Source organism: Schistocerca serialis, chromosome 1, assembly GCF_023864345.2.
Source record: "Schistocerca serialis cubense isolate TAMUIC-IGC-003099 chromosome 1, iqSchSeri2.2, whole genome shotgun sequence".
NCBI lineage: Eukaryota > Metazoa > Arthropoda > Insecta > Orthoptera > Acrididae > Schistocerca > Schistocerca serialis.
Genome location: NC_064638.1, coordinates 871,441,981 through 871,468,715, shown reverse-complemented (window position 1 = coordinate 871,468,715; position 26,735 = coordinate 871,441,981). Strand labels below are relative to the sequence as shown.

Genomic DNA, 26,735 nt, shown 5'->3' with positions numbered 1-26,735 from the left:
ATCTAATCTACATGGACTGCCCAGTAAAACAGTTTAAAAGAGCCAATGACATAATCTCAATGAATTTCATGTAAAAAGGAGTACCCTGATAACATAATGTTTCAGATTTATAAATATGTCTTGCATATATCTTCCAAAAGTCATTTTCCGTGTGATGTAAGCTGTGGTGCATTATTCGTACAACAGCATATATTTTGACAGGGGTTTTCTATTAAGTTATTGTATAATACACTTCCTGGTAAATAAATTTCAACAAAAACAGTAGAAACAAATTTAAAGAAAGAAAATGCAACCTTGAAGAGGCTCAAATGTGTCCATGAAGTCATCCAGATTTGGCTGAAGCTGCACCAAGCTCGGCTGAATGAAGTCTGCAAGACCAGCTCCACGTGCTGTAAGACGCACGCACACACATTAACATACAGTAATCCACAGCATGTTAAGTCATTAATTGAGTGGTTTATTAAACACGGTATCTGAACAGCACTTTATGAAAGAAAAATAATTTTTTAGTAAAAGTTTCTTCATTCATGGAAAAATACAACACTAAGGTAACTTATTCACATTCGTCATCATCATCATCATCTATCTTTTGATCATTGTCTTACATTTCTATGTTCCTAATCTTCTCCTAGAAAATAAATATAAATCAATAGATAATCTTACAAATACTTAAGTAATATGCATAGCATTATCAACTAACGAAATGTTTAAATTCACAATTTCCTATGCCTTTGTTGATACTTAAGCTCTCTAGAGAGCGTGAATTGATGCAATAGACCCATCTCACGCATTAAAATGACTCACATTACACATTGAAACTTAGAGGCACACCAGGACCAAACTTAAATCTTTCATCATAAAATATGTGAGTTCCAGTTAGAAACAGTCAAAGTCTACCCATCGCCTGGGGTGTGAGCACTAGCGTGGCACCTCCAGCTGATACTGAAGGTGGACTAACTAGTTAATGCAGCATTGGTATTAAAATTTTATTAAGATATTAATTTTGTTCTATGACTTACACAAAAGCACATTTTGTAGAATCTTCATTTACTATCACACATACAATACCAAAGAATATGGTCACCCCATTTTAAAAATAACACATCTACTTTTGAGCTTTGATATTCGCAAAATCCTTGACAATATCACTTACTGAAATTCAGCTTAATGCTTTAAACTTTTTTTAAATAACAAAATCACATGGCAAATTTTAGGTAACAACAAAGGAAACAATAGCTATGTATGATATCTATATAGACTTGATTGAAAACACTGAGTTTAATACACGGAAATTTTAACTGTGCAGATGGTATCAACAAATTTAAAAATCAAAATATCCTGGATATAATGAAAGTTATGTTACACTCTGGTCTCATGCAGTTTAAAGTAAAATCTTTTCATAAGTAAATCTATGATATGATACACACCAATTTCACGTTGGTCTGGAAAGGCATATGGCTGATTTGCAGAAATGGTGGTGAACAATGTATCACTCATAAATTCCATGTAGTCTTCATCCACCATCATGGAGCCCACAGAATGCATACTGTCATTGCTGTGCGGCTGCCAATCAAAGATATCTGCCTCTGACAACTACAAAATGAGAAACAATTAAGGCTTCCTTCTTTTTTTCCAACAGAGAGAAAAAATGAGTATTGTGCAAATTTTATAGAACAATTTCCATCTGCAATAAACAAAACATACTTATGATTCAACAAACGTTTGACATCACGCAGCATTTTAAAATAAATTCCTGAATGATTATGCTCCCCTCCTCTAATGAAAGCTAATGTGATGAATAGGTGAATAGGTAGATGTAGGAAACTGAAAGTGAATAAATGGAGGTAGTGACACACACACACACACACACACACACACACACACCGCCTCAACCTCCGAGGTGTCCGTGATACTTTAGCAGATGTTTGTAAAATCACTATCTTCAACACTTTTACTTCAATAATGTAGGAAAAAGACAGATTGCTACTTACTGTAAAGAAGACTTGTGAAGTTGCAGACAAGCACAATTACAAGACACATACAGCTTTAGGCCACAGCCTTCATCAGTAAAAACACACACACACACACACACACACACACACACACACACACACACCTCACCTCATGCATGTATGAGTGCCAACTCCAGCATCCCTGTGTGTGTGTGTGTGTGTGTGTGTGTGTGTGTGTGCGCGTGCGTGCGTGCATGCGTGCGTGCGTGGGTGTGTTACTGTCAAAGGCTGTCGCCAAAAACTATATGTGAGTGTGTCTTTAACTGTGCCTGTCTGCGACCTGACATGCCTTCTTTACGGTAAGTAGCAATCTGTCTTTTCCTACATTGTTGATATTCCAACCTGGAGTTTCCATTGTCAGACTTGTACCTCATAAATTTCTAAGAATAAAGGATTTATCAAAACGAATTTAATCCCACTCATTCAAACACAGAGCAAATTAATTGAGAGATTAAATATTTATAAGTTTCAATTACATTATACTATACAAAGTAAACTTCCACTAACCACCTCATTGTTTCCATCTTTCGATGACCAGCCAGCCAACCTGTTTCTGTAGAACATCCTCCATTTCTTGTACTCTGCTGTTACAGCTGCAAGTTTACGCTTCCAGTATTTCCCCTCCAAAACCACTGCCTTAAAAAAAAATCAGTATATTTTGACTGTGAGATTATGTAACTGGTTCAATAATGTTAGTTAATGTACTGCAAAGCAGAAACAGTTGAATGTGATATTAGAATAACAGATACATGGAAAAGTACAGTTAATGAAAATATGCTACATTGTTTTCTATACCTATATTTTATATCAAAATGTTGGACTGAGATGTTTCAAATAACTTATTGTATGAGAAAGTGAAGAGAACGTAATATGTTTGTATGGACTGGGAAAAAAGAGCAGTTTGTTGCGGCAAAGTATTTCAACCTCTGATTTTCATAATTTTAATATGCACTCGACTGAAAATTCAGCAGTTTTGTGTGCGGTCTAATTTGTAGCAACATATGAATGAAATCAAACTAAAGATATTAATTACAATCATAGTATGGACACTAAACAGGCAATCATACGAGAAACTGAAAAGAAGGCAAGACAAACAATTAATGTCATTATGAAAAGAACAGATTACTACTCACCGTATAGAGGAGATGCTGTCGCAGATAGACACAACAAAAAGACTATAAAACATGTAAGCCTTTGGCCAATCACTCATGCAAATGTAACTCACACACATATGACCAGAATTTCTCGCTGTCGATGCCAGACTGCAGTCTATGTTGCCTAATTCCAATGAAAGCCTTTTTTGTGCAAGGCTTACTTATTTGACAGTCTTTTTGTTGTGCCTATCTGCAACTCAGCATCTCCGGTATATGGCGAGTACTAGCATATCCTTTTCATAATATTGCATTATTGTACCCTGGATTTTCCATTGTTTAAACAATTAATATCAGTTACATTCTAACAGTTACATTATGTATTTTGTCCTGGCTTGTGATACAACATTGTACATACTAACACTGCCAAGTATTTCAATGCATTTTATTAACAAACAAAATTAAAACAGATCAGTTTTCATTGCCCAAGTTCTACAAAGACCATTTTAATAGTTGAAAATCTTATAGTCAACACATAGGAAACATGAAAGACACAGGAAGAGGAAGAGAAATGTTAACAAACTGACGTAAATTTATTTCACAACATATTACAGAATTCACTATCTTTTTATGACAAACATTTTAATGAGCATGTGAACGAAAACTTGATTTTATTGTAAATTTCCTCTCTTTTTAGCTGCAAAAGATGACTTTGCTATGAACTGGGAGGGCAGCCTTTAAGCACAGCCAAGTGAGAATTAAGGAAATGAATTAAGGCAGGTTTTAGTGTCCGATTCAGACATTCATACCATGCAGTCATTAGCACTCATATGGTAACAATCATGGTGGATTGCTTGCATTCTAGTCAATGTAACAGCAGCTGCTTTCCTGTTGACTCAATGCCTTATGAAAGACACAAAGTATGGGAGACACTGAATGACCACACTGGCATGAGGTCTCTGGTGACATGATCAGCATCCGAACTGGTTGTGTTAATACCAGTTCTGAGCTGAGTGCCAGGTAAGTGTAACATGGGAAGGTTTGTTAGTTCCCCTACTGGCACATTCAAGGTGCAAGACATGGATGCTTTAGTCCAGGTAAAAGAAAACTGGGAATAGCAGACAGAGGAAACTCAGGCTTCACTGTAAGGTGCACACCCAACTATTTCTGTGTTTGTTTCTTGCTAACATTAGTTTGCCTTCGGAGAATTTACGTTTACCTTGATAACACAATTACCTGGAGTAAAATTTATTTTGGGATAATAAACAGCAAGCCTTTAGGCTCCAAAGACAGGTTGGAAGACGAATTAACTGTAAGTGATCATAGGCACATATCATGCAGATTAAAAAGACGTACAAATTTTGAAAAAAATGCACTCATCAAGCAGGAAATCAGAAACATAATTTTAAGAACTTATTTAAGAATTCAGAAGTATATCACATTAAATTACATGACTAGTTCAGTATTTCAGAAGATAAAGATTGCAGAGACAAAGAAAAGTGGATCACTTCTTTTAAATGTTGCGTTAAAATAAGCAGTAAAATAGGTTGCAGATACAAAGAGAAGTAAGGAAGAAAATTTCCAATGGAACAAGGCAGCAAAAAAATTGAAGACAAGAGCTTCAAACACACAATATCAGAATTATGACAAAATGTGCAGTAATAAATAAGACTATTTTGAAATGTCTTCCAAAGCATTTTAGAATACAGAACAAAAATTCAGTAAGATTCACTATGAAAACCCATAAGAGTATGGGGGGGGGGGGGGGGGCATTATGGCATTAAGTCATGGACATCTAATGTGATAACTCTTCAAAAACTGAGGGCTTTCTAGCAAGCAATGGAGAGATACTAGAGAAGAGCTGGGAGAAATAAGAAAACAAACAAAGGGATTAAGGAACAGACTGGTGCAGAAGACGTAATGAAAAAGATAAGGAGATGGGAAGGACTTACATAGCCAAGGTGAATGGTTGGTAGGTAGCAGATGGAGCTAGGATGCCTGTGTCCAATGCCAAGAGAAGGGGAAAGACTGAGACAACAATCTAATGGAAAATTGGCTAATGATATTAAAAAATGTGCAAGAATGGCATAGAAGCTTTTATGCATCAGTGGAGTCTAGTAATAGTAGTAGTAGTAGTAGTAGTAGTAGTTGTTGTTGTTGTTGTTGTTGTTGTTGGAGGTGGTGGAGGAGGAGTAGTACGTATTCTCTTAAAGTGATATAAACTTAAGCAGAAAGTAATTTTAAAATGATGCCAAAGAGCACTTGACAAAAGGTTAGGTATGGACAAAGCAATATTGCAAAATTTAATTAAATAAAGGAAGGAGAAAAATACATGCACCTACTGACATTTAAAGGCATTCAAACCAAACTGATGTTAAAGCACACAAGGTATCCAGAATAATACCATTTTGATATGTAAAATGTCACTATTTATGTAAAATTATTAGGTTTTACACCACTTTTGAACCTATGTTAAAACTAAATACAACACCAAAAAAACACAAGCACATCTTCTGCACACACAGCAGACTGCGCCACAAAACAACTGAGAAGAAGAATGGTATACAGCCGCTGAGATGAGGTGGGCAGATGTTTGGCTTCACTAAGAATCTCCTCAAGTGACAGCTGCCAGACTCCAGTCAACATTGCTTGATGCAGATCTGGCACTGGGTCCAGTACACTGACGGTTACAGTAATTTACAATGTTTTTCAGTTAGAAAATGGATACCAAAAGCAAAACCACAAAGGGACAGACATAAACCAACTAAAAATTTAAGATATTTACAAGCCATGTGTTCAAAAATGCACTGTGAGCAACAGCATTCCCTTTAGTAATATTAGGTACTGGAATCTACAAAAAGATGGCTCACACACCAAAATTATGTGATATGCACAAATCACAATTCATTAAACATGGCACATTACACTGCACTCATATCAGCACTGTGTGTCATTATACTTCTTCCTGCCTCATACTTGTGTAGTGTCAATATAGTGTGATTTATTCTGACTTAATGTCTCCTTTTGTAACATAATTCCACAGATGATCCATGAATTATGTCTACAATACAGTGCAGAAATGAAGGTGCCTTTTCTTCAAGTAATTATACTCCCAGGAGTCGAGGAAATGTTGTGAAACACCTTTGGTTCACCAGATTTGCAGCTCAGTCAATACACATTTGTGCACTCAAAGACAAAATAAGGTGTATGGTGAGGTTGTCAGTTATAAGCACACCATATGAACAGGAAATCCAATCAACTAGTATATGCTGTGCATTCTTCTCAAAATTGTGTGTACTGTCTTCCAGCAAACCTATGTTCACAAAATGAAAATCTGTAAGCATGTAACAATCATTCTGCAATGAAAGAGGCATCATGGGACCATTGATAAACAGTCATAGATATATCAGATTGTATTACTGTATTAGATTACAGCACATAAGCTGACTGACTGGAGGGCACCAATACAAAAATCAGTGTTTGCAGGGATACTATGATGAGACTGCATCATATGACTAAATGGGAAATTTGCAGTAATCTGCAACAGGAAGAGAAATCAGTGTAATGAGAAAAGAGACAGTAGGCTGATAATTACTTCACATATAATCAAAATATGACTTCTGCTATCAACCAGTTTGTAGATAACTGATGGAAGAGGAATTGAAAAACTTAGGTACAGTCTAATGGAAAAAAAGGAATGCGAGTGACTAACATCCCATAATGGCAGGGTCATTAAACACAGAACACAAGCCAGGATTGTAGATGGTTGGGGTAAGGAAGTCAGTCATGGGAATTTCAAAGGAGCTATCCGTGCATTTGCTTCAATAGGCTTGGAGAAACTATGGAAATTCTAAAACTGGATGGCCATGTGAGGAATTAAATCCTTCTTCAGTGCTGTAACTACTGCACCACTTTACGGGGTTTGACTGTTATGTGGAACATGTACTGGAGTGCTATGAGAGTTGGTTATGGGATCATGTTTTGACATCAGCGTGCTTTGTAAGTCTGACTGCTCTGTTAGTTCATTATTCTTATCCTCTACCAGCCTTTGGCCCATGACTCCACCCCCATATGCATATGTCCAAACACACGCGCACCCCCCACCCCCCACGCGAGCACACGTGCACACACGTGCGTGTGCACAGACAGCTCATCCAGAGATAACACTGAACCTTGAACAATGGAGTACGCTCACCTTGCATTCATAATGAGATTCTTCCATTCTGAGGTAGTTCCAAACATGTAAAAGAGAAACAGTTCTAAAGGTATTGTGACTGGTGGTAGACGGACTTTTCCAGGGCAGTGGCACATACCTGAAACCTCACTCTATCCATCACTAAACTTTTATGATTGCTGTAATATGTGCTTGGATCATAATGAAACCATCTAGAAATAAATTAGTACGACTGACCTAGGTCACTGATGTGCTAGCATATTCCCGTACTGGTTGTAGACGGTACCAACACTGACTCTTACATTCACCAGCCCATGATGATATGGGACATTCCCATATTCCTTGTAAGAGACATTCACGTTGCTCCTTGGATTCAGAAGCCCATGATGTGACGGCTTGTTGCCTCATTTCTTGTACATGACGTTCACATCATCCCTCAGATTCAGCAACTTACGAAGTGCTGGCTCATTCCCTGATTCCCTGAAAGTGACATTTGTGTCGATGTTCATATTCACTTGCCCAAACTGTGGTGACACGTTCCCACATAACCTGTAGTCAATGAAATGATCGATAATCTGTTATTTCTTCATTATAGTTTTGCTTTTTACCGTGTCTCTGCTTAATCTGATCAAAAGATTTCTGTTTTGTTTGAGGCATATTGACAACAGTAGCTGATTGCCATTTCAAGAAAAGGGACTGTCTGTGACAACTGATTGATTCTCAACTGTTTTACATTTATGACCCCACAGAGGACGTTAATTGTATCTTTGGTACTCAACCACGTGGCATGATCTTTGGACTGAAACATTACTGGCTCCCTGCAGCACTCATTCTCACAATCCGCTTGACACAGTGAACAATGCAAGTACGAGGCAGTTTTGTGTTTCATACTGATATAGTAGAAGGGTAACTTACTCCCACTTATTTCCACAGAAATAATGAGTCATATGTATTCCATATTTGATTGTAATTGCTCCAGGTATTCCTAGAGTTATGCCTTTTTGCCCTTAACCCAACATTGGGGATTGTACTGGTGTCTTACTGTCATAGTAAGTCATGTCTGTGCCAAGTTGAGTAGAAATTACTTCAGGCATTACAGAAATACACTGATATGTCACTGGAATTGCACCATCACCCCTCAGTGTGAACCGTCATCAACAAGCCTAGTGACACTGAAAACTATGAATCTGATACTAATTCAACTGAATATTTTTACATGTCTGTGGTTCTCACCCCACTCCTGTTAGGGGCACACTACCTGACAGATTTTTGCATGAAGAACTATACAAATAATGATTCATGAATATAGAAAACTTGGTTGAACTGTTCCAGAAGTTCTTCTGTTATTCTACTATATCACCTCCTTTTCACACCCACCCCAATGAGAGGTAGGTGCTTCTTGCTCCCATAGTGCTTTTTTCAAGACAGTAGGTGATTTGTGTACCATACTTGGTTCAAATGGATCCATTGGTTTAGGAGCAGAAGTGGAATCTATGTATGCACATACTTGCATACAGGGTGGACGAGAAGTCTCTGTACCTGCTCGTATCGAATGCTAATACATTTTACATGTGCCTTAATGATTACCCATAACAAGTTGTCAGGTGTGGTGAGGTCAATACTTCTTTGTGGCCATTTCATGGGAGCTGGCGTTACTGATTAACCATGACCTATCCACTGTCCTGGAAAGTGTTCATTAACAAATTTGTGCACTGCAAAAGCTTAGTCAGCAGGTGCTCCATCTTGCAGCAACCATATGTGCAAAGTAGGCTCCAAGCAGACGTTGTTGTCCTCTGTATATCAAATTCCAAAGCACATTTACGTCTCGACTTTGTAGGAGATTGTTCAAGTGAGACAGAGACTACAGCACATGTTTGTTCTTGTCTTCTTCCTTTCACTCTGTGGCCTGTCTTTAACACTGCCAAAAGCAAAAGCACATCCTTCCCAATCCACAAGTGATGCCTTTCGTGGTGGAGCCTTATTAAATGTTCCAAAATGCTCCTGTAATCTTTCTCACGGTCTGCCCTGTGTGGTGCTGTTCATCATGACACATATACTTGTCACTACTGCCCTGTGTGGTGCTGTTCATGACCCATACACTTGTCACTAAGTGCTTCTTAATAGTGTAACTGTGACTGCTCATAACTGCAAAGGCACACCATTTAAAACTCAACTGAGACTACAAAAACATTTTTAAACATGTATTCCAACAATCGATAAGAAGTAACATAGCTACCAACCCGCATAACAACATTTAATAATAAACAGGGGTTACAGGAGTACATGGACGTCTTGCCCACACTGTACACACATACATACAAATGTACATAGAACGATTTTTTTTAAACATATAAATGTAGCAGAAACAGGAACAACCAACTACATTTCACTGGATTCTAGGACATGGAACAGTCACAAAATGGCAAGCAATAATTCATGACTAAAAAGAGCATTAAATTAATAATTCTGAAGCAAGGTTTAAGATGTTTCATACGTATCAGCATGTATAACTGCATGATCAATAACCTAAGACAGTTTAAAATTTTCAGAGAAAACACTACATTGTTTAGAAAACTGAACAGATAGTTTCAAAACCAAGCTAAATAATTATGTGCACTGTGTTGTGCACGTTTAATTAAAAGTAATAATTAGAATCTAGCACAAAACGGCAACTAATCAAATGGTAATTTTTTTAAAGACACAGTTGGGCATTTCAGAAAATGCTTTTGTTATTTCTTTAGTATTTCAACAAGCTTCTGGATTTCATGAGGAGCAACTGTTGTCTGATGAAGTGAAATTCTGTCGCGAGTTCACCTAATGAACCTTATCAACAGCATTTTAGACTTACACTCCACCAATATCCAAATCATCTTAGTCACTATTGAAAAATAATATGCATACCTCAGGTTTGTTGTGAGTATCGACATCAAGAGGAGATGCAAATTGACACACAAGTGTGTTCTGCTTTCTTATGACTGAAAACAAACAGAGAGAGATGTATCCCACTGAAATCAGCTGAAAAGAGGTAAATAATTTGACACACATTATCAATAAATATTAAAGTCTAAACTATAGGGGTGTTCAGTAAATAATGCAATACATTTTATTTTTCTAGGCCAATTTACGTTGGAAAAAATGCAGAATTTGATTTGTGACATCGTGAAATATTTTGTTGGATGTGGTACATGTAGCCTTGAAAATGAAGTCTGCAACCGAGGTGCATTCCACGCAGAGATGTGTCACCAAGTTCCTTTTGGCAGAAAACCGGACATAGCAGGTATTTAAAGGCACTTGCAGAATGTCTACAGAGACCTGGCACTGGGCAAAAGCACGGCAAGTTTGGGCAAGGCATCTCATCATCACAACAAGGTCATGCAAACCTGTTCGATCTCCTGCGTGCCGACTGGCCGCACACATCTGCGACTCCTGCAATTTTGGAATGAGCGGACACTCTATTCGAGGCAATCGATGGATCACAATCGAACACCTCACTTCACAACAGGATGCCCCTGCAGATAGGGCCAACACACTCATCCACCAGTTGGGATACTTGAAGGTGTTTGCTGCTGAGTTCCTGGACGCTTAACAGAAGATCATAAACAGCAAGGAAAGGCACCAAGATGTTGGCTCCAACAACAACCATTACAGTGGAACCATGCAGGCTTACACGCCTCCCCAATAGATGGTATAAGGCTGTTGCATTGAACAGATTTTATATTGAAAAACACGGTTTAGTAGGCAAGAGTGGGGAATAATATGGTGTATTGGAATCCTGAATAAAACCAACCTGCTTTTAGAAAGAAACATGTATTGCATTACTTACTGAACACTCCTTGTATTATATTTAAAATGAATCACTAGGATATCACTTTCATGCATCAGTAGTTGAACAAAGACAGGACATTTAAAATTACTGGCTAATTTTATAACGCTATATTTTACGAAAACTGCCACCATCTCAAATAGAAACTGCAAATGTGGACAGTACAATATTACTGCGTATATGCCATCTATAGATAAATACACTCCTGGAAATTGAAATAAGAACACTGTGAATTCATTGTCCCAGGAAGGGGAAACTTTATTGACACATTCCTGGGGTCAGATACATCACATGATCACACTGACAGAACCACAGGCACATAGACACAGGCAACAGAGCATGCACAATGTCGGCACTAGTACAGTGTAAATCCACCTTTCGCAGCAATGCAGGCTGCTATTCTCCCATGGAGACGATCGTAGAGATGCTGGATGTAGTCCTGTGGAACGGCTTTCCATGCCATTTCCACCTGGCGCCTCAGTTGGACCAGCGTTCGTGCTGGACGTGCAGACCGCGTGAGACGACGCTTCAACCAGTCCCAAACATGCTCAATGGGGGACAGATCCGGAGATCTTGCTGGCCAGGGTAGTTGACTTACACCTTCTAGAGCACGTTGGGTGGCACGGGATACATGCGGACGTGCATTGTCCTGTTGGAACAGCAAGTTCCCTTGCCGGTCTAGGAATGGTAGAACGATGGGTTCGATGACGGTTTGGATGTACCGTGCACTATTCAGTGTCCCCTCGACGATCACCAGTGGTGTACGGCCAGTGTAGGAGATCGCTCCCCACACCATGATGCCGGGTGTTGGCCCTGTGTGCCTCGGTCGTATGCAGTCCTGATTGTGGCGCTCACCTGCACGGCGCCAGACACGCATACGACCATCATTGGCACCAAGTCAGAAGCGACTCTCATCGCTGAAGACGATACGTCTCCATTCGTCCCTCCATTCACGCCTGTCGCGACACCACTGGAGGCGGGCTGCACGATGTTGGGGCGTGAGCGGAAGACGGCCTAACGGTGTGCGGGACCGTAGTCCAGCTTCATGGAGACGGTTGCGAATGGTCCTCGCCGATACCCCAGGAGCAACAGTGTCCCTAATTTGCTGGGAAGTGGCGGTGCGGTCCCCTACGGCACTGAGTAGGATCCTACGGTCTTGGCGTGCATCCGTGCGTCGCTGCGGTCCGGTCCCAGGTCGACGGGCACGTGCACCTTCCGCCGACCACTGGCGACAACATCGATGTACTGTGGAGACCTCACGCCCCACGTGTCGAGCAATTCGGCGGTACGTCCACCCGGCCTCCCGCAAGCCCACTATACGCCCTGGCTCAAAGTCCGTCAACTGCACATACGGTTCACGTCCACGCTGTCGCGGCATGCTACCAGTGTTAAAGACTGCGATGGAGCTCCGTATGCCACGGCAAACTGGCTGACACTGACGGCGGCGGTGCACAAATGCTGCGCAGCTAGCGCCATTCGACGGCCAACACCGCGGTTCCTGGTGTGTCCGCTGTGCCGTGCGTGTGATCATTGCTTGTACAGCCCTCTCGCAGTGTCCGGAGCAAGTATGGTGGGTCAGACACACCGGTGTCAATGTGTTCTTTTTTCCATTTCCAGGAGTGTATGTGCAGTATTGTTCTTTCTGGAGAATGTAGCAATGTTGCCAACTGGTGTACTTTCAAAGATGAACAACAATCAACTGCAGCTTCACTATCATTTATATGACAATCTGGACAGTATGCTCCTCATATGACACCAACCCAACTGGGAGATCACATGTGAGATCGTAAGTGAATATGCAGTTGACAAAAGTATGTGAAAATTTGCTACAGGGCCCAGAAAAATGAGTCCTTCAGCTGTTGCACATACATAAGTGTTATGGTAGCTGTTGACAAGAATGCTGCACAAAGTATAACTTAATGATCATGTAAAGAGGCAAGAATTTTATACTAATTCTATAGTTATAATTGAGTAGTGTTTATGAATAATAAAGTGACAGTCAATTTACCTGGATAAGCCAACTATGTTCAGCTATGGGGATCCGATAAACCAGTAGCTACATTGAGATTAAATATGACAGCTAAACAATGAAGCAGTTTTGTGCACCTTCTACACGATATAATGCGCCAGTTCTGGTCACATCACTTAATTTGTGTACACCCTTTTGTATAAAAGGAGCATTATCAGGCAGTATTTGTTTTGTTCGTAACACAGCTTCGGGACTGTTCACCTATCATTGTTTTAGTAGCATAAAGTAGAGCTGGATAAATGACTTAAGTTGTAGCTAACATTCTTTGTTAACTGTGAGATGACTGTGGATATCAATAACTTCATTAACTTAAAAAGTCAGTTGTTTTCTGTTTGAGTTCTCTACTAAATGTTGAAGTATACATTTTTATACCAGATAAACTAAGTCTGTAGTAATCCACAAATAATTCCCCTTTTTTTATTTCTTCTCTCATACTTTCTTGTTTAAGGTCCTTTCTAATATCTACATTCCTTACTCTGTCCATTCATGTTTTTCCCTTAACTGCTCTGAGAAATTCCATTTCCCCTGCTTGCAGGCTGCTCCAGTCCCTTTCTGTCGTTGTCCATGTTTCTCCTCCAAAGGTGATCATAAGTAAATAGTAACTCTTATACATAAGGAATTTTGCTTTTTCCTTATTCCAAATCAGGTGTTTTATTTGTTCGGCACAAATTGCCTCCCTTCTGTAACCTCTTATTAATTTTGTTGGTTATTCTTCCATCATTACATATTTCACACCCTAAATAAGTGAAACTGTCTACCCCTTTGAGGAGTGTTCCATTCAAAGTAATATTCCCATTGACACCTTTGTCTCTTCCAAATACCATTACTTCACTCTTATATTTATTTATTTTTAATCCATACCTTTACATTATTTCCTTCCACACATCAAGCTGTAACTGTACATCTACCACTTTATCGCCCCATATTACCATATCATCTGCAAAAATCATCTTTTTGCCTTTTTCTTTTACTATAACTACCTTATTCATTCCCTCCATCACAACATTAAAAAGTGCAGGAGATAGAATACTTCCTTGTTTAAGTCCTTGTCTTATTTCGAAGAATTGTATCATCTGTACATTGCCTTTATTACATTAATGTATCCATCTTCTATACCTATCTTCTTCACTTCTTCCCACAGCCTTTCCCTGTTAACTGAGTCATATGCTTTTTCTATAAAAACAATTATCATCCTTTTGTATACTCCCAACTTTTTTGTATCAGTTGACAGAAAATATCAGCTTGATTGTGCTTCTTCCTTTCCTAAACCCATGCTGTTCTTCACTTAGCTCCACTTCTCTTTTCACTTATTCAATTTAGTAAAATTCTTACAAAAATATTGGCTGTATGATTCATAAGGGTTATTCATCTGTAGGTTTTACAAACACTTTTAATCCCTTTTTTGAAGATGGGAACAATGTCTCCTCTTCTCAAATCGTCAGGTACTGTACTATTTCTCCACACACTTGACAGTACTCTACACAGCCACAGCATTCCCACTGGACCTGCTGCTGTTATCATGTCCACTGATACTTCATCAGGTCTTGGGGCTTTCTCCCCATTCGTCATCTTCACAGCTACTTCCATTTCTTCCTGTGTAATTTGACCTAATCCTGCTTCCCAACTTCTCTCAATTACTCCAGTATTTGTTGTTTCCTGGTGTACCTGCTCCTCAGCATTTAATAGTTTCTTAAAATGTTCTCTCCAAAGATCTTTTCTATTCTCTGGATGTTCAATCACAGTACCGTCCTCTCTTTCCATCTTCATTGGTACTTCAGAAGCCTTCCTTTTATTTTTCATCATTTTATAGAACATTTTCTTATTGCTCTTAACATCATCTTCAAGATTTTTGTAAACTCTTCCCATGCCCTTTTATTTGCTGTTTCCACTATTTCTTTGTGCTATTTCTTTTCCTCTATGTATCTTTTATGGTCCTCGTCATCTTCAGTTTCCCACCGCTTTCTCCATGCTTCATTTTTTCTTCTAACTGCCTGGATTGTGGTATCATCCCACCAACTTGTCTGTCTTACGTTTTCCTTTTCAGATGTTTTACCACATACTTTTTGTGCTCTTACGACTAGAGTGTCTTTGAATAAACTCCATTCTTTTTCTGCATCGTAGAAAACTTCTTTTGGAAATTTTTTGTGATTAATTCTCTATACTTCTCATATCCTCATCACTTTCTTCTATTTTCTGTTTTTGACACATTGATTCATTTTCCATTGTCCCACCAGTAATCTATGGTCTCCATCTACACTCACATTTGGAATTATTCACATTTGTTACTTTCTCTTCCCATTCCCTATCTACTAGAATATAATCAATTACACTCTTGGTTCTTCCATCCCAACTGTATCTGGTGATAACATGACTTTCTCTCCTCATAAACCAACTGTTTGCTATTTTCATTCCATTCCTCTGGCACAAATCCAGAAGTTTTTCCCCTTCTTCATTTCTGCCTCCATATCCAAAACATCCCAATACTTACTCAAATCCCTTTCTGTCTTTGCCTACCTGTGCATTATGTAATTCTCTGACTCATTTTCAAAGTACATCTTCTCTTCTTCACTACATTCCACTTGAGGTACATAAATCTGGATAACTTTTATTGTTTCTTTTTGGAATCTCAGGTTTAAGATTATGATCCTTCCTGATATATATCTCACACTTTCAATACAGTTTTGTACATTCTTATTCACCATCACTGCCACACCATTTCTTCCACACCTATTATTCCTCACTCCAGTATAGTTTTCCTCCTCCTCTCAAATTATTCTCACCTTTTCCCTTCCATTTCGTTTTGCTTAATCCCAAAATATCTAACTTTCTCTCTGTTAGTACATCTGTCATTTCTTCCATTTTTCCACTGCGGGTTAGTGCATTAAGGGTGGCAGTATTTAGGTTATTTTTTAGTCCATTTGATTTCATCATCTTGTCCTGATGAATATCATCAGATCTCCCATCATTTGCACCAGTACTTGAAGAAGTAGTTGGGTCAAATCCTGAGTGGTTCGTTCCGAGGCTCCTCTGTGTTTTGAAAGCAATATATGTAGACTTTCCTACTGGCTTGTTAGGCCGAACGCAAGAAAAGATTTTCTGTTGGGATTGTCTCCCTTAGCCTTTGGAGTTTCTCCTCCATCACAAGGCAGTGGTTCCCTTCTAATTTAATCTCATGAAAGGAGGGTTGCCTCATCTGCCAGTTCGCTGTTCCGTAGTCTTTCCTCTACACCATCACTGCCATTAAGGTCTTCACCCATAACCCTAGGCATGTGTTCTGTGTTATACCCCAGGGGATTGGGTCCCTGCCTGAACTCAGCCATCGTATCACTGCCTTTGATTGTGGCACCATACAAAATCATTAACCCGGCTCCAGGAGGTACTCTACTCCTCCGCTGAGGTAATTCCTGTCTGGTGCATCCATGTCGCAGGGGTGGGCATCCTACACTTCAGTAGGTGGCAAGAAGTAACTGGGACAACTTTCCTAATTATTGAAACTTCCTGGCAGATTAAAACTGTTAGGACCGAAATCGGGAACCTTTGCCTTTGCGGGCAAGTGCTCTAACAGCTGAGCTTCCCAAGCACGACTCACGACCCGTCCTCACAACCTTATTTCCACAAGTACCTCATCTCCTACCTTCCTAACTACACACAAGTTCTCCTGCAAAACTTGCAGGACTAGCACTACTGGAAGAATGGATATTGCAGAGACATGGCTTAGCCACAGTTCTCCTGCGAGTTTCTCCTGCAAGTTTCGCATGAGAACTTCTGTGAAGTTAGGAAGGTAGGAGACGAGGTACTGGTGGAAGTACAGTTGTGAGGGCGGGTTGTGAGTCGTGCTTGGGTAGCTCAGTTGGTAGAGCACTTGCCACGAAAGGCAAAGGTCCCGAGTTCGAGTCTCGGTCTGACACACTGATTTAATCTGCCAAAAAGTTTCAAAATCAGCACACACTCCACTACAGAGTGAAAATTTCATTCTGGATACCTAATTATTATCTGGAGCTGTCATAACTGATTATGAGTGTCATAATTTATTTTAATAACAACAGACACCATGCTTTAACTGTTCATTGTAATGCGCACTTCAACTTCTATCAAACTATTTGGCCTTGCATACATACTCACCATACAGTATTTGTACTTCCATGTCAATAAAAGCTTATTTTTAACTGGGATACAATTACTGGGGTTCAATATTCTTACTGCTATGGAAATAATCCTTCCTGGCATTGTAACAATTTCAGAACATATTATCCTTTCTTAATTCTGATTAATGTGTAATTTGATGCTCAATCCTCAGTCACAAAAATATTGCATAAATGAGTTGACAGTCAATCTGTAGTTCAGTTACATGTCTTGGGTGATATTCTGTGGCACTACACTAGATGGAGAAAATTAATAGCAGTAGAAACTTCTACCACAATAACAGAATTACAAATTAATTTATAAACGCAGAGGATCTACAATAAAGATTTATTTTTATGGTGAAATAATAGAATTTTCACACACTTTCAAAACTTTCTGCCTCAGTTTCAAGAACTAAATTATAAATTATGTTTTGACTCACAGCTCAGAGGAAACACTGCCAATTTTCTGATCTAGTAGATACCAGAATGTTAGTCAGGCATCTACGCTAATGGCACAATTCAGCAGATACTTGAATTGGCTATTAATAACCATAATATTAATTATAATCACATACTAAACTCTGAATTGTACAAAATGTGGGGCTATTGGTACCATCAGTACTCTTAGTTCATCCATGGGGATAGCCTCAGAGGTTAATATCAATTTCCTTCATATTATAAATATTTCACTTGTAAAATTTAGTCAACACATGATGTTCCAGTACATTACATATTAGAAGTGAGACAGAACGTTAGATTTGTTTCTCAAGACATATAACACTGTCATACATCACCTCTGACCTTTCTGTACATCAAACATGCCACCAAGTGACACATGCACAAGATGGGGTCATGTGACAACCAATCAGTATTCTCCACACTTATAGAAACTATGGACTTACAAAAGAGGAATTTGACAAGCAATGTCCCAAAGGCACACCTGATTCAATGCAATCATATATGTACATGAAATTTGCCTGTAGGGTGTTGTGGTTGGTTGGTAGCAATATCAATACATTATTGTATTACTATTATTAATGTGTGATGTAAACTTAAAACTTTTCTAACAGTTCTTCATGATACTGAAATTTTTCTGTCTGAGGTTGAGTGCAATGATCTCTCATTTGGCTCTCCATGTTATATCTACAGTCACCCTTCAACTGAAAAAAATTAACTTAGATGAGGAAATTGGAAAGTGTGTGTGACACAGACTAAACAAAATCTGTTGAATGAACTACGGCTCTATCGGATTCCATAAGATATATGAAATAGATGTGGACATAACTACCAGTAAGATACAAATGAAGTCCAAGACTATTGATTTTCTGCTGCTGTCACACTTACAATTGAATTTTGGTACCTTCGTAGAGCCTTTCTGCCTGTATTAGATTATGCCAGTTTCGAGTAAAATCCACTGTGGTCATAATATCTTTCAGCTGACTATTCACCATCAAAGAGGTCTTACCAGGAACTGAGAGACTGCCTAGAAAACCACTGTCTTTTCTTTAGTGCACCATCCTCAAAATGTTGGTTCATCCACTACTACACCCCTTCTGCAGATCTCTTGCATCATCCTACACTTCTTGTATCTGTAAAGACACTTTCTTTCTCCACTGATGTCACGAGAGCCAGACCAACCGTACAGAAGGCAGCATGTTGTCAGTAGAAAAGCAGTAACACCAGAAAGGGTCAGTCAGAAGAGCTCTGTCACTTTGAATGTGGACTAGTCAGTGGATGTCACCTGAACTGCATCTGCATCTCCATCTCCATAGCAGAGGATACACTGTACTACTACTAGTTATTTCCTTTCCTTGTCCATTCAGATATGATTTGTTCTGTGCATTACAATAACAAGTAGTAATTATAAGAACCAAAGCTGCAGAGCAAGGGAAAAATGACTGTCTGTCTCTATGCCTCTGTATGAGCCCTAATTTCTATTATTTTTAAATATCCACCAGTGACATTTCAACCCTTCTAAAACTGTTCAACAAGATTGTCGGTTATATGATTGTGAAGTGGAAACACATAGGAAGGAACACAACTAGCCCAGACAGACTTCATGCACTAACAGACAGGGACCTTGGAGCACTGCGGAGGGTTACTGTAAATAATCACACAAAATCAGTGGAGGGAATCACTTGTGAGTTACGGAGTGCTACCAGCAGTCCATCTAGCACAATCACTACATGCAGGGAGTTAAAAAGAATGAGGTACAAAGGTCGAGCAGCTCCTTGGAAGCCACTTATTTCTGTTGTCAATGCTTTGTGATGCTTGACGTAATTTAAAGATTGATGTTACTGAACAGTGGATGATTGGAAACAAGTTACTTGGAGTGCTCAGACACATTACCTGCCACAACATGCAGTGTTAACAGTAAAGTATGCAAGAAACATTGTTGTTACGGTATGACTGTGTTTATTGTGGTTATGATGTGGTAGCCTTATTGCACTGGCAAAAATGCTAAATGTGGAAGGATATGAACACATTTTACAGCACTGTGTACTGTGCTCAACAGACACACAGTTTGGAGATGATGGTTGATTTTATCAGCATGAATCTGCACCCTTCCATAAAAAACTCTCTGTGAAGCAATGGTTTTTGGACAGTAACAATCCTAAAATGGACTGGCCTGCCCAGAATACTGACCTCAAGTCAATGGAACACCTTTCGGATGAGTTAGAATGTTGACTTTGCTCCATACTGCAGTGTCAATGTCACTACTTTCTTTGGTTTGGGCTCTTGAGGAAGAACGGGTGGCCATTCCTCCACAGACATTCAGACACCTCACTGAAAGTGACCCCAGCAGAGTTAAGTGTCCAGACACTTTTGATGAGATAAGTGTACATCAGTATGCTGCAAGCCAGAGTACAGCATGGGGCAGAGATATATAAAGTACAAGTATCTTTCAATGATTTTTTAAATTAGTGTTGGCAGTAATGAATGACTTATGCTACACTTGGCCCAAATTTCTGTAACTTCGATTTCACGGTCATTATGTGGGTTTTAAGATGGATGAAGCAGCATGCTCATTGGTCACTGGCTAATAATGTATGCTCCTAGAATTATTATTGTAATGCACAGAAAAAATCATATCGTTTTAACTTCTAGCTGCACAGCAAAAATTCTTGTCAAGTACAATGGCTCATTGCTGATGAAAGTGCCAAACAGTCTATCCCCCCCCCCCCCCCCCCCAATCCCATATTTTCTAGCATGAGACTACAACTACGACGAGGGTCAGCCACCATTTTTGCACCAAAGTAGTTTCTCTGAAAACTGGTAGGACCTGTATTTTGCAACTTTCATGACATGATCTATATATACACAACACTGTCTCAGAGTGAATAATATACTGAGTTTTGTATTTTAAGAATTCTTCAGTCCAACCTCATATCTGTACCAATATACTATAAGCACAAATTTTGTTCACTCAGTGGAATGGTACTGAAAATTTCCAGAAAGTCTGTAACTACATCATCTTGTGCTCTGCTCTCGATAGTTTTCTTCATCTCGTAGATGTAACTGTACTAGGGTTTCACATGATCAGTGCTTGTGGATTCTGTACTGATTCCAACAAAAGAAATGTTGGGTTAACTGAAACAGTTATGATCCATAAGTATACAGCAAATGGATGTTCTTGCTCTAGTCTTTCCACTCTTCACTCAAGAAATGCACCAGCATGGTATGTAAATTCAACACCACTCTTTTGTACTGAGAGACCAACCACTTATTATATTTTCCAAAATATTACTGCTTATTTCAGGGCAGTAATAAAGAAAATACCAGTCTCCTTTAACTGATGTTGCCAAATAGCTGACGCACTCAATCTGGATGTAGTTGCATGAACCACAACCAGGAAGTGCATCGATGAGCTGTTGTGAATTGAAGTTATCACCAGAGTATTAAACATGCCAGAAGTTCACTCTGAAGAAATTTGTAAATCTTGAGGATCATGCCTGTGATCTGAAATGTCATTGAATTTGCGGTTCTGGAATGACGAATGTGGACGAGACTGTATCTATATTTTTACGCAGATACTCAATAAATGAATACACTACGTTTTTGAAGATTGAAGAGCAACATGTGAAAGGTAAAATTCTAAGATAACTGCTAATACCTGGCTTATAATGGGATGTAGAAAAAAAAAAAAAAAGAGAAAGAGAGAGAGAGAACCCTCAGTCTGCCTGCAAAGACTGTTTGTGAAAGTGATGAAATAGCTTTAGAAATAGATGCAGCAAAAAAGAATATTTGCAAGTTGTGAATCAAACCAGAGAACGTATCACTGAGTATGAATGACACTTTTGCCAAGGATGCAAAGATTCTGAAAAATTTTCTGACTGAATGTCAACAAATTCAGTGCAAATAGTGCTTGAGAAACAAAGAATTAATTCAACTATGTTAGTATAGTGGAGCTCACAAACACCAATGCTGCAGTTTACATTAGACTTACCACAATTTTTACAGGGTTTCCAGACCATGAACTAGGAAAACACAAGTGTACATGTTAATGGAACACATGCAAACCACATTTATTTTTCTGCTGCTGATGATGATGTAATATTTACCTCCAGTGCAATAAACAATGAACGGAAGAACTTATTAGAACAAGTTTGAATGTAGGCCTGAAAATCAATTATAATGAAACTAAAATAGTGTGTAATCAATACACTGAAAAGAAAATCATATAACTTTATAGTGAGGTCAAGGAACCAGCTGAGTATTTACAGCAGCTGAAGACAACAATTTGATGACGAAAAAGAAATAGAGAGATAAGTATAAACAGCCTTGCGTGCTTTTGGTAGATACTGTTGTACTGAATTGTCTATGGATGAATAAATAAATAAAATGAAATAAAATAAGCAAAGGGAAGTTTACAATCAGTGTGTCAGAGTGTCTTACCAGATCGGATTTACAGCACAGAGTCATGGACTTTTAATCTATTAACCATTCAATAGCTATGGGTTGCTCGGCAGTGATGCCGAGATGCTTGTTGATGATTACAAGAGAGAGAGAGAGAGAGAGAGAGAGAGAGAGAGAGAGAGAGAGAGAGAGAGAGAGAGAAACACTCATGTGGATTACGGAACTGGAATGGAAGACGTAATAGGACAGTAATGAAAGTGATGTTGGGTTGGGTTATGGCTGCCATATGTCATGGTTTCTCAGCATTTGTACTTGTGTTGAGGGCAACTGGTGGTATCCTGAAAGGGGAGGGCGGGGGCAGGGGGGAGCGGAGGGGAACGGAGAATGTGAGAGGGGCGTGTTGTACAACTGTCTGGGTAAACCTTTTGTGTCTGCAGGATTTCGATTGATTACAAATAAACAGATTTTAATGAATCTCCGTTAAAATTCAATAAATGACTGGCACATAGGTAGTTTAATAATTGTCAATGCGATAGGGTCCGCATCTGCAATAAATTTTTTGAACGATTTCTTGAAGCCTTCAGCTGCTATTTTCTTAATTTCCCAACCAGAATCATTAGTTGCGCTGCGTTCACGTCTGTTTGTATTGTGCTGTAGCCAAGGAGTTTGCCGTGTAGGCGTGCCTGTAGTCTTGCATGCCAGCTTCCTACCGCGATTCACTAACGCGGTTGTGTTAGTCTTACTGCTATAAATGAGTCTCACAATGCACGTGTTTTCCAGGCATCGGCTGATTTACGTCCCTGCCTCACTATTACGTAGTGCCTACGTTGTGTCGTGTGTGTGCTTTTGTGAAAACTAGCCAGAGCAGTGTTGAGGTGACCACACTGGCGGTCAGCGGTGTTGTGTGCCTGTCGTGTGTAGATCAGTTGGGATACCATCGGCAGAGCCTCGCAGATGTCAGACCCTGTGACTACCGTGGGAGACTTCTGATGTATACTTGGCTAAGCACTCTGGCTCTGTAACCTTCACATGAGGTACTTGAAAACGGCCTAAGGCCGAAATTGTACAATCGTACAGGAAATTAAGAAAATGGCAGCTAAAGGCTTCAAGAAATCATTGAAAAAATAGGTAGTTTTGTTTATTTCATTTTAAAAACCCAACATATCTTTGACAGATGGTATGTGTCTGGGAAAATAATCACGTCTGACCCAAATGTTCGGGATTTTCAAAGTCTCCGTCCGAGTTTGGCAATTAAAGTGATGGCAGACCAAGGTTGGGTAGGATATGAAGCTAAGTGAATGGATGGTAGAGGGATCAAGGAAGTACGTTGGTTTTCGTGGGGGAGGGGGAGGGGGGGGGGATGCGAAGTCCTAATGGGAAATGGTGGGAACATGCGGAAACAGCTTGGATGGATATAACTGAAGACGTATAAGAAAAAAAGGTCCAGAGGTGGCTTGTATCCAGCAGTGGACATCATATGACTTGCAATGACAACAGCCTTCTAGATCAAGCTTTGCATACTTTTTTCGACACATTTTGTTCATCTCAATTTTAATGTCCCTAAAATAAGTTGGAATAACTTCAAACTGACAATTTCTGAGGACTTACTAGTAACACGGAGTGTTATTGTTTCGAGCTAGCTTTACACGCTTTCAGTGTTATGTATACAAGATTACTGTCAGCTATGAGGATGTCCAAATGCATCATTTGGTCTTTTGAGTGCACGATACCTGTAAAGAAACCTCATAAATAATGCTGTTTTCTTTGTTATCTTGTTTGATTACAGTAACATATTTATTCAGAACAATAAATCGTCCAACAACAGGAAGCAAATATCGTTTTTGTACTGTAAACTATTCATACCCCTCACTGGTCGAATAACTGAAAATATCGGGGGCGCAACTGCCCCTCCTGTTAACTGCAGGACAATACTATACGAAGCTGATCCGCATGGAATGTGGTGAGTGAACATGTCGCAAAATTAATTGCATTTGCTTTCCGAAGGGAGGAAATTAGATGTGGTCCTACAAAATATACCTAAAAAAGTTGCTTAAAAATAATAATTCGGAAATGCTGATAGAAAAAGGAGATGAGCAAAGTAAGCAACTAAAACGGATATGCTTACACTGCATATGCCAACAGCGCCAGATGACGTTGTTCAGCCGTATTTTGTCCTTCCAGCGAAGACGAATCCCCTTGAAACGATTCCATTTCGGCGATGTCAGCTTCTGCCTGCAACAGAGTAATAACAATGTCAAACATCACTACACCTACCACACCAACGCTTATTAACAAAAGTACGGTCATGCGAAGTATCAAACAATATTTGTAACTGGAATGAGGATCTCGGATGGTGAGTCATCGACAGAAGGAGAAGTGTCGAAGAGAAATGTGCTGGTACCCTTGTTGTTCATGCAGTACATTAATGACCTAGCATATAATATTAAGAGTGACGTCACATTGTTTGTAAATGACGCAGTTATCTTCAATTACGTGCTTTCTTGCAAAAAAATGGACAAATACAGAATCAGATTTTGATAAGATTTCAAGGTGGTGCGATGATTGTTGCAAATGTTCAAAACTTAAAACTGAGCTCTTCACAAAACGGAAAAACACAGATAACCACAATATTAATGTGTCACAATAGTGATCAGTCAATTCAGAGGCAATGAGATATCTTAAACAGAATGATGCTCCTCAATGCCAACCAGCACGGATTTCGAAAACATCGATCATGTTGACTTCCGAAAAGCATTTGACTCAGTACCACACCTACGCTTATTGTCAAAAGTACTACCACAAAGGGTATCAAGTGAAATTCGTGACTGGATTGAGGGCATTTTGATAGGAAGGGCCCCGTATGTTATCTTGGATAGAGTCATCGTCGGCCGACCTCTGTGACCGAGCGGTTCTAGGCGCTTCAGTCCCGAACCGAGCGACTGCTACAGTCGCAGATTCGAATCCTGCTTCGGGCATGGATGTGTGTGATCTCCTTAGGTTAGTTAGCTTTAAGTAGTTCTAAGTTCTAGGGGATTGATGACCACAGAGGTTAAGTTCCATGATGCTTAGAGCCATTTCAGCCAGAGTCATTGTCAGATGTAACTTCAGGTGTGCTCCAGGGAAGTGTGTTAGGACCCTTGCTGTTCATGTTTTATATTAATGGCCTTGCAGACAATATTAATAGTAAAATCAGTCTTTTGCAGATGATGTAGATATCTATAATGAGGTAATGTCTGAAAGAAGCTGTGTAAATATTCAGTCAGATCCTGATAAGACTTCAAAGTGGTGCAAAGATTGGCAACTTGCTTTACATGTTCAGTAATGTAAAACTGTGCACTTCATAAAACAAAAAAAGTATTATTCTATGACTAATATCAACGAGTCACTATTGGAATCGGCTAACTCATAAAAATACCTGGGTGTAACACTTTGTCGGGATATGAAATGGAATGATTACAGAGGCTCAGTTGAGGATAAGCAGGTGGTAGATTTCGGTTTATTGGTAGAATGCTGGGGAAATGCAATCAGTCTACAAAAGAGACTGCTTAAAAATCACTCGAGTGAATGGTTCTGGAATATTGCTCAAGTGTTTGGGACCCGTATCAGATAGGACTAACAGGGGTATTGAACGTATACAGAAAAAGGGTAGCACAAATAGGAGAGTGTCACACAGATGCTGAATGTACAAAACTTTTAGTCTAGGAAACAGACGTAAACAATCCCGAGAAAGTGTATTAACAAAGTTTCTAAAACTGGCTGCAAATGATTACTCTATGGACATACTACAACCCCCTACGTATCGCTCACACAGGGACAGTGAGGGTAAGAGTAGAGTAATTACAGCACGCACAGAGGTATTTAAACAACATTCATCCCGCGCTCCGTACATGAATGGAACAGGGAGAAACCCTAATAACTGGTACAACGGGACATACCCACCGCCATGCACCTCACGGTGGTCTGCTGAGTACAGATGTATGTGTACATGTAGACAAATACCTGTATGTAACAATTTCTAGGGATACAAAATTGAACAACCACTGGAAGGAAAGTGGCAGAGTTCGGGTGATTGGCAGGGTTCTGGGAAAATACTATTTGTCTACGAAAGATACTGCTTACGAAACACCCGCACGATCCATCCTAGAATAACGGTCAAGCGTGTGGCACTCTTGCCAAACAGGACTAACAAAGGATATGGCTAGATACAAAGGTGGGCGGTACGAAACGTCTCATGTCTGACTCACAGGAGAATGTCACGGAAATGTTGAACACCTGAATTGGTAAACTTTTGACGATGAAAATTCTGTCTCGAAGGCCTAATTCCACAATTTCTAGAACAATTATTACGTGAAGAATCTAGATAAATTCTTCAGTTATACTGATTACCGTAAGCCCAGAGGCACATCAAAAAGTAGGGAATAACTAAACACTGAACGAAAATCTAACTTGCCCTTCCATTTCATCTCAGCCACTCGCCTTAACCTGCCTGTGAAAATTATACCTGGTCCTTTGCTGTCATCAATTCGTAGAAGGCTGATATTCCATGAAACTTGTTGGCAGGTTAATACTTCGTGTCGGACTGGGGCTCTAACTCAGAACCCTGCCTTCCACTGAAAATGCTTTTA

The 26,735-nt window shown here is 39.4% G+C and overlaps 1 protein-coding gene across 2 annotated transcripts in view; it reads right to left on the bottom strand.

The window, feature by feature from the left end:
• LOC126486030 (MLX-interacting protein) overlaps window positions 1-26,735 on the bottom strand; it is a 452,104-nt gene that overhangs the window by 227,026 nt on the left and 198,343 nt on the right. For both annotated transcript variants that reach the window (XM_050108920.1, XM_050108919.1), the window contains exons 2-6: window positions 24,236-24,342; window positions 10,179-10,252; window positions 2,520-2,648; window positions 1,428-1,593; window positions 294-389 (exon numbers count right to left, since the gene is read on the bottom strand). In XM_050108920.1, the coding sequence (XP_049964877.1) occupies window positions 294-389; window positions 1,428-1,593; window positions 2,520-2,648; window positions 10,179-10,252; window positions 24,236-24,342 (572 nt within the window). The remainder of the gene's footprint in view (window positions 1-293; window positions 390-1,427; window positions 1,594-2,519; window positions 2,649-10,178; window positions 10,253-24,235; window positions 24,343-26,735) is intronic.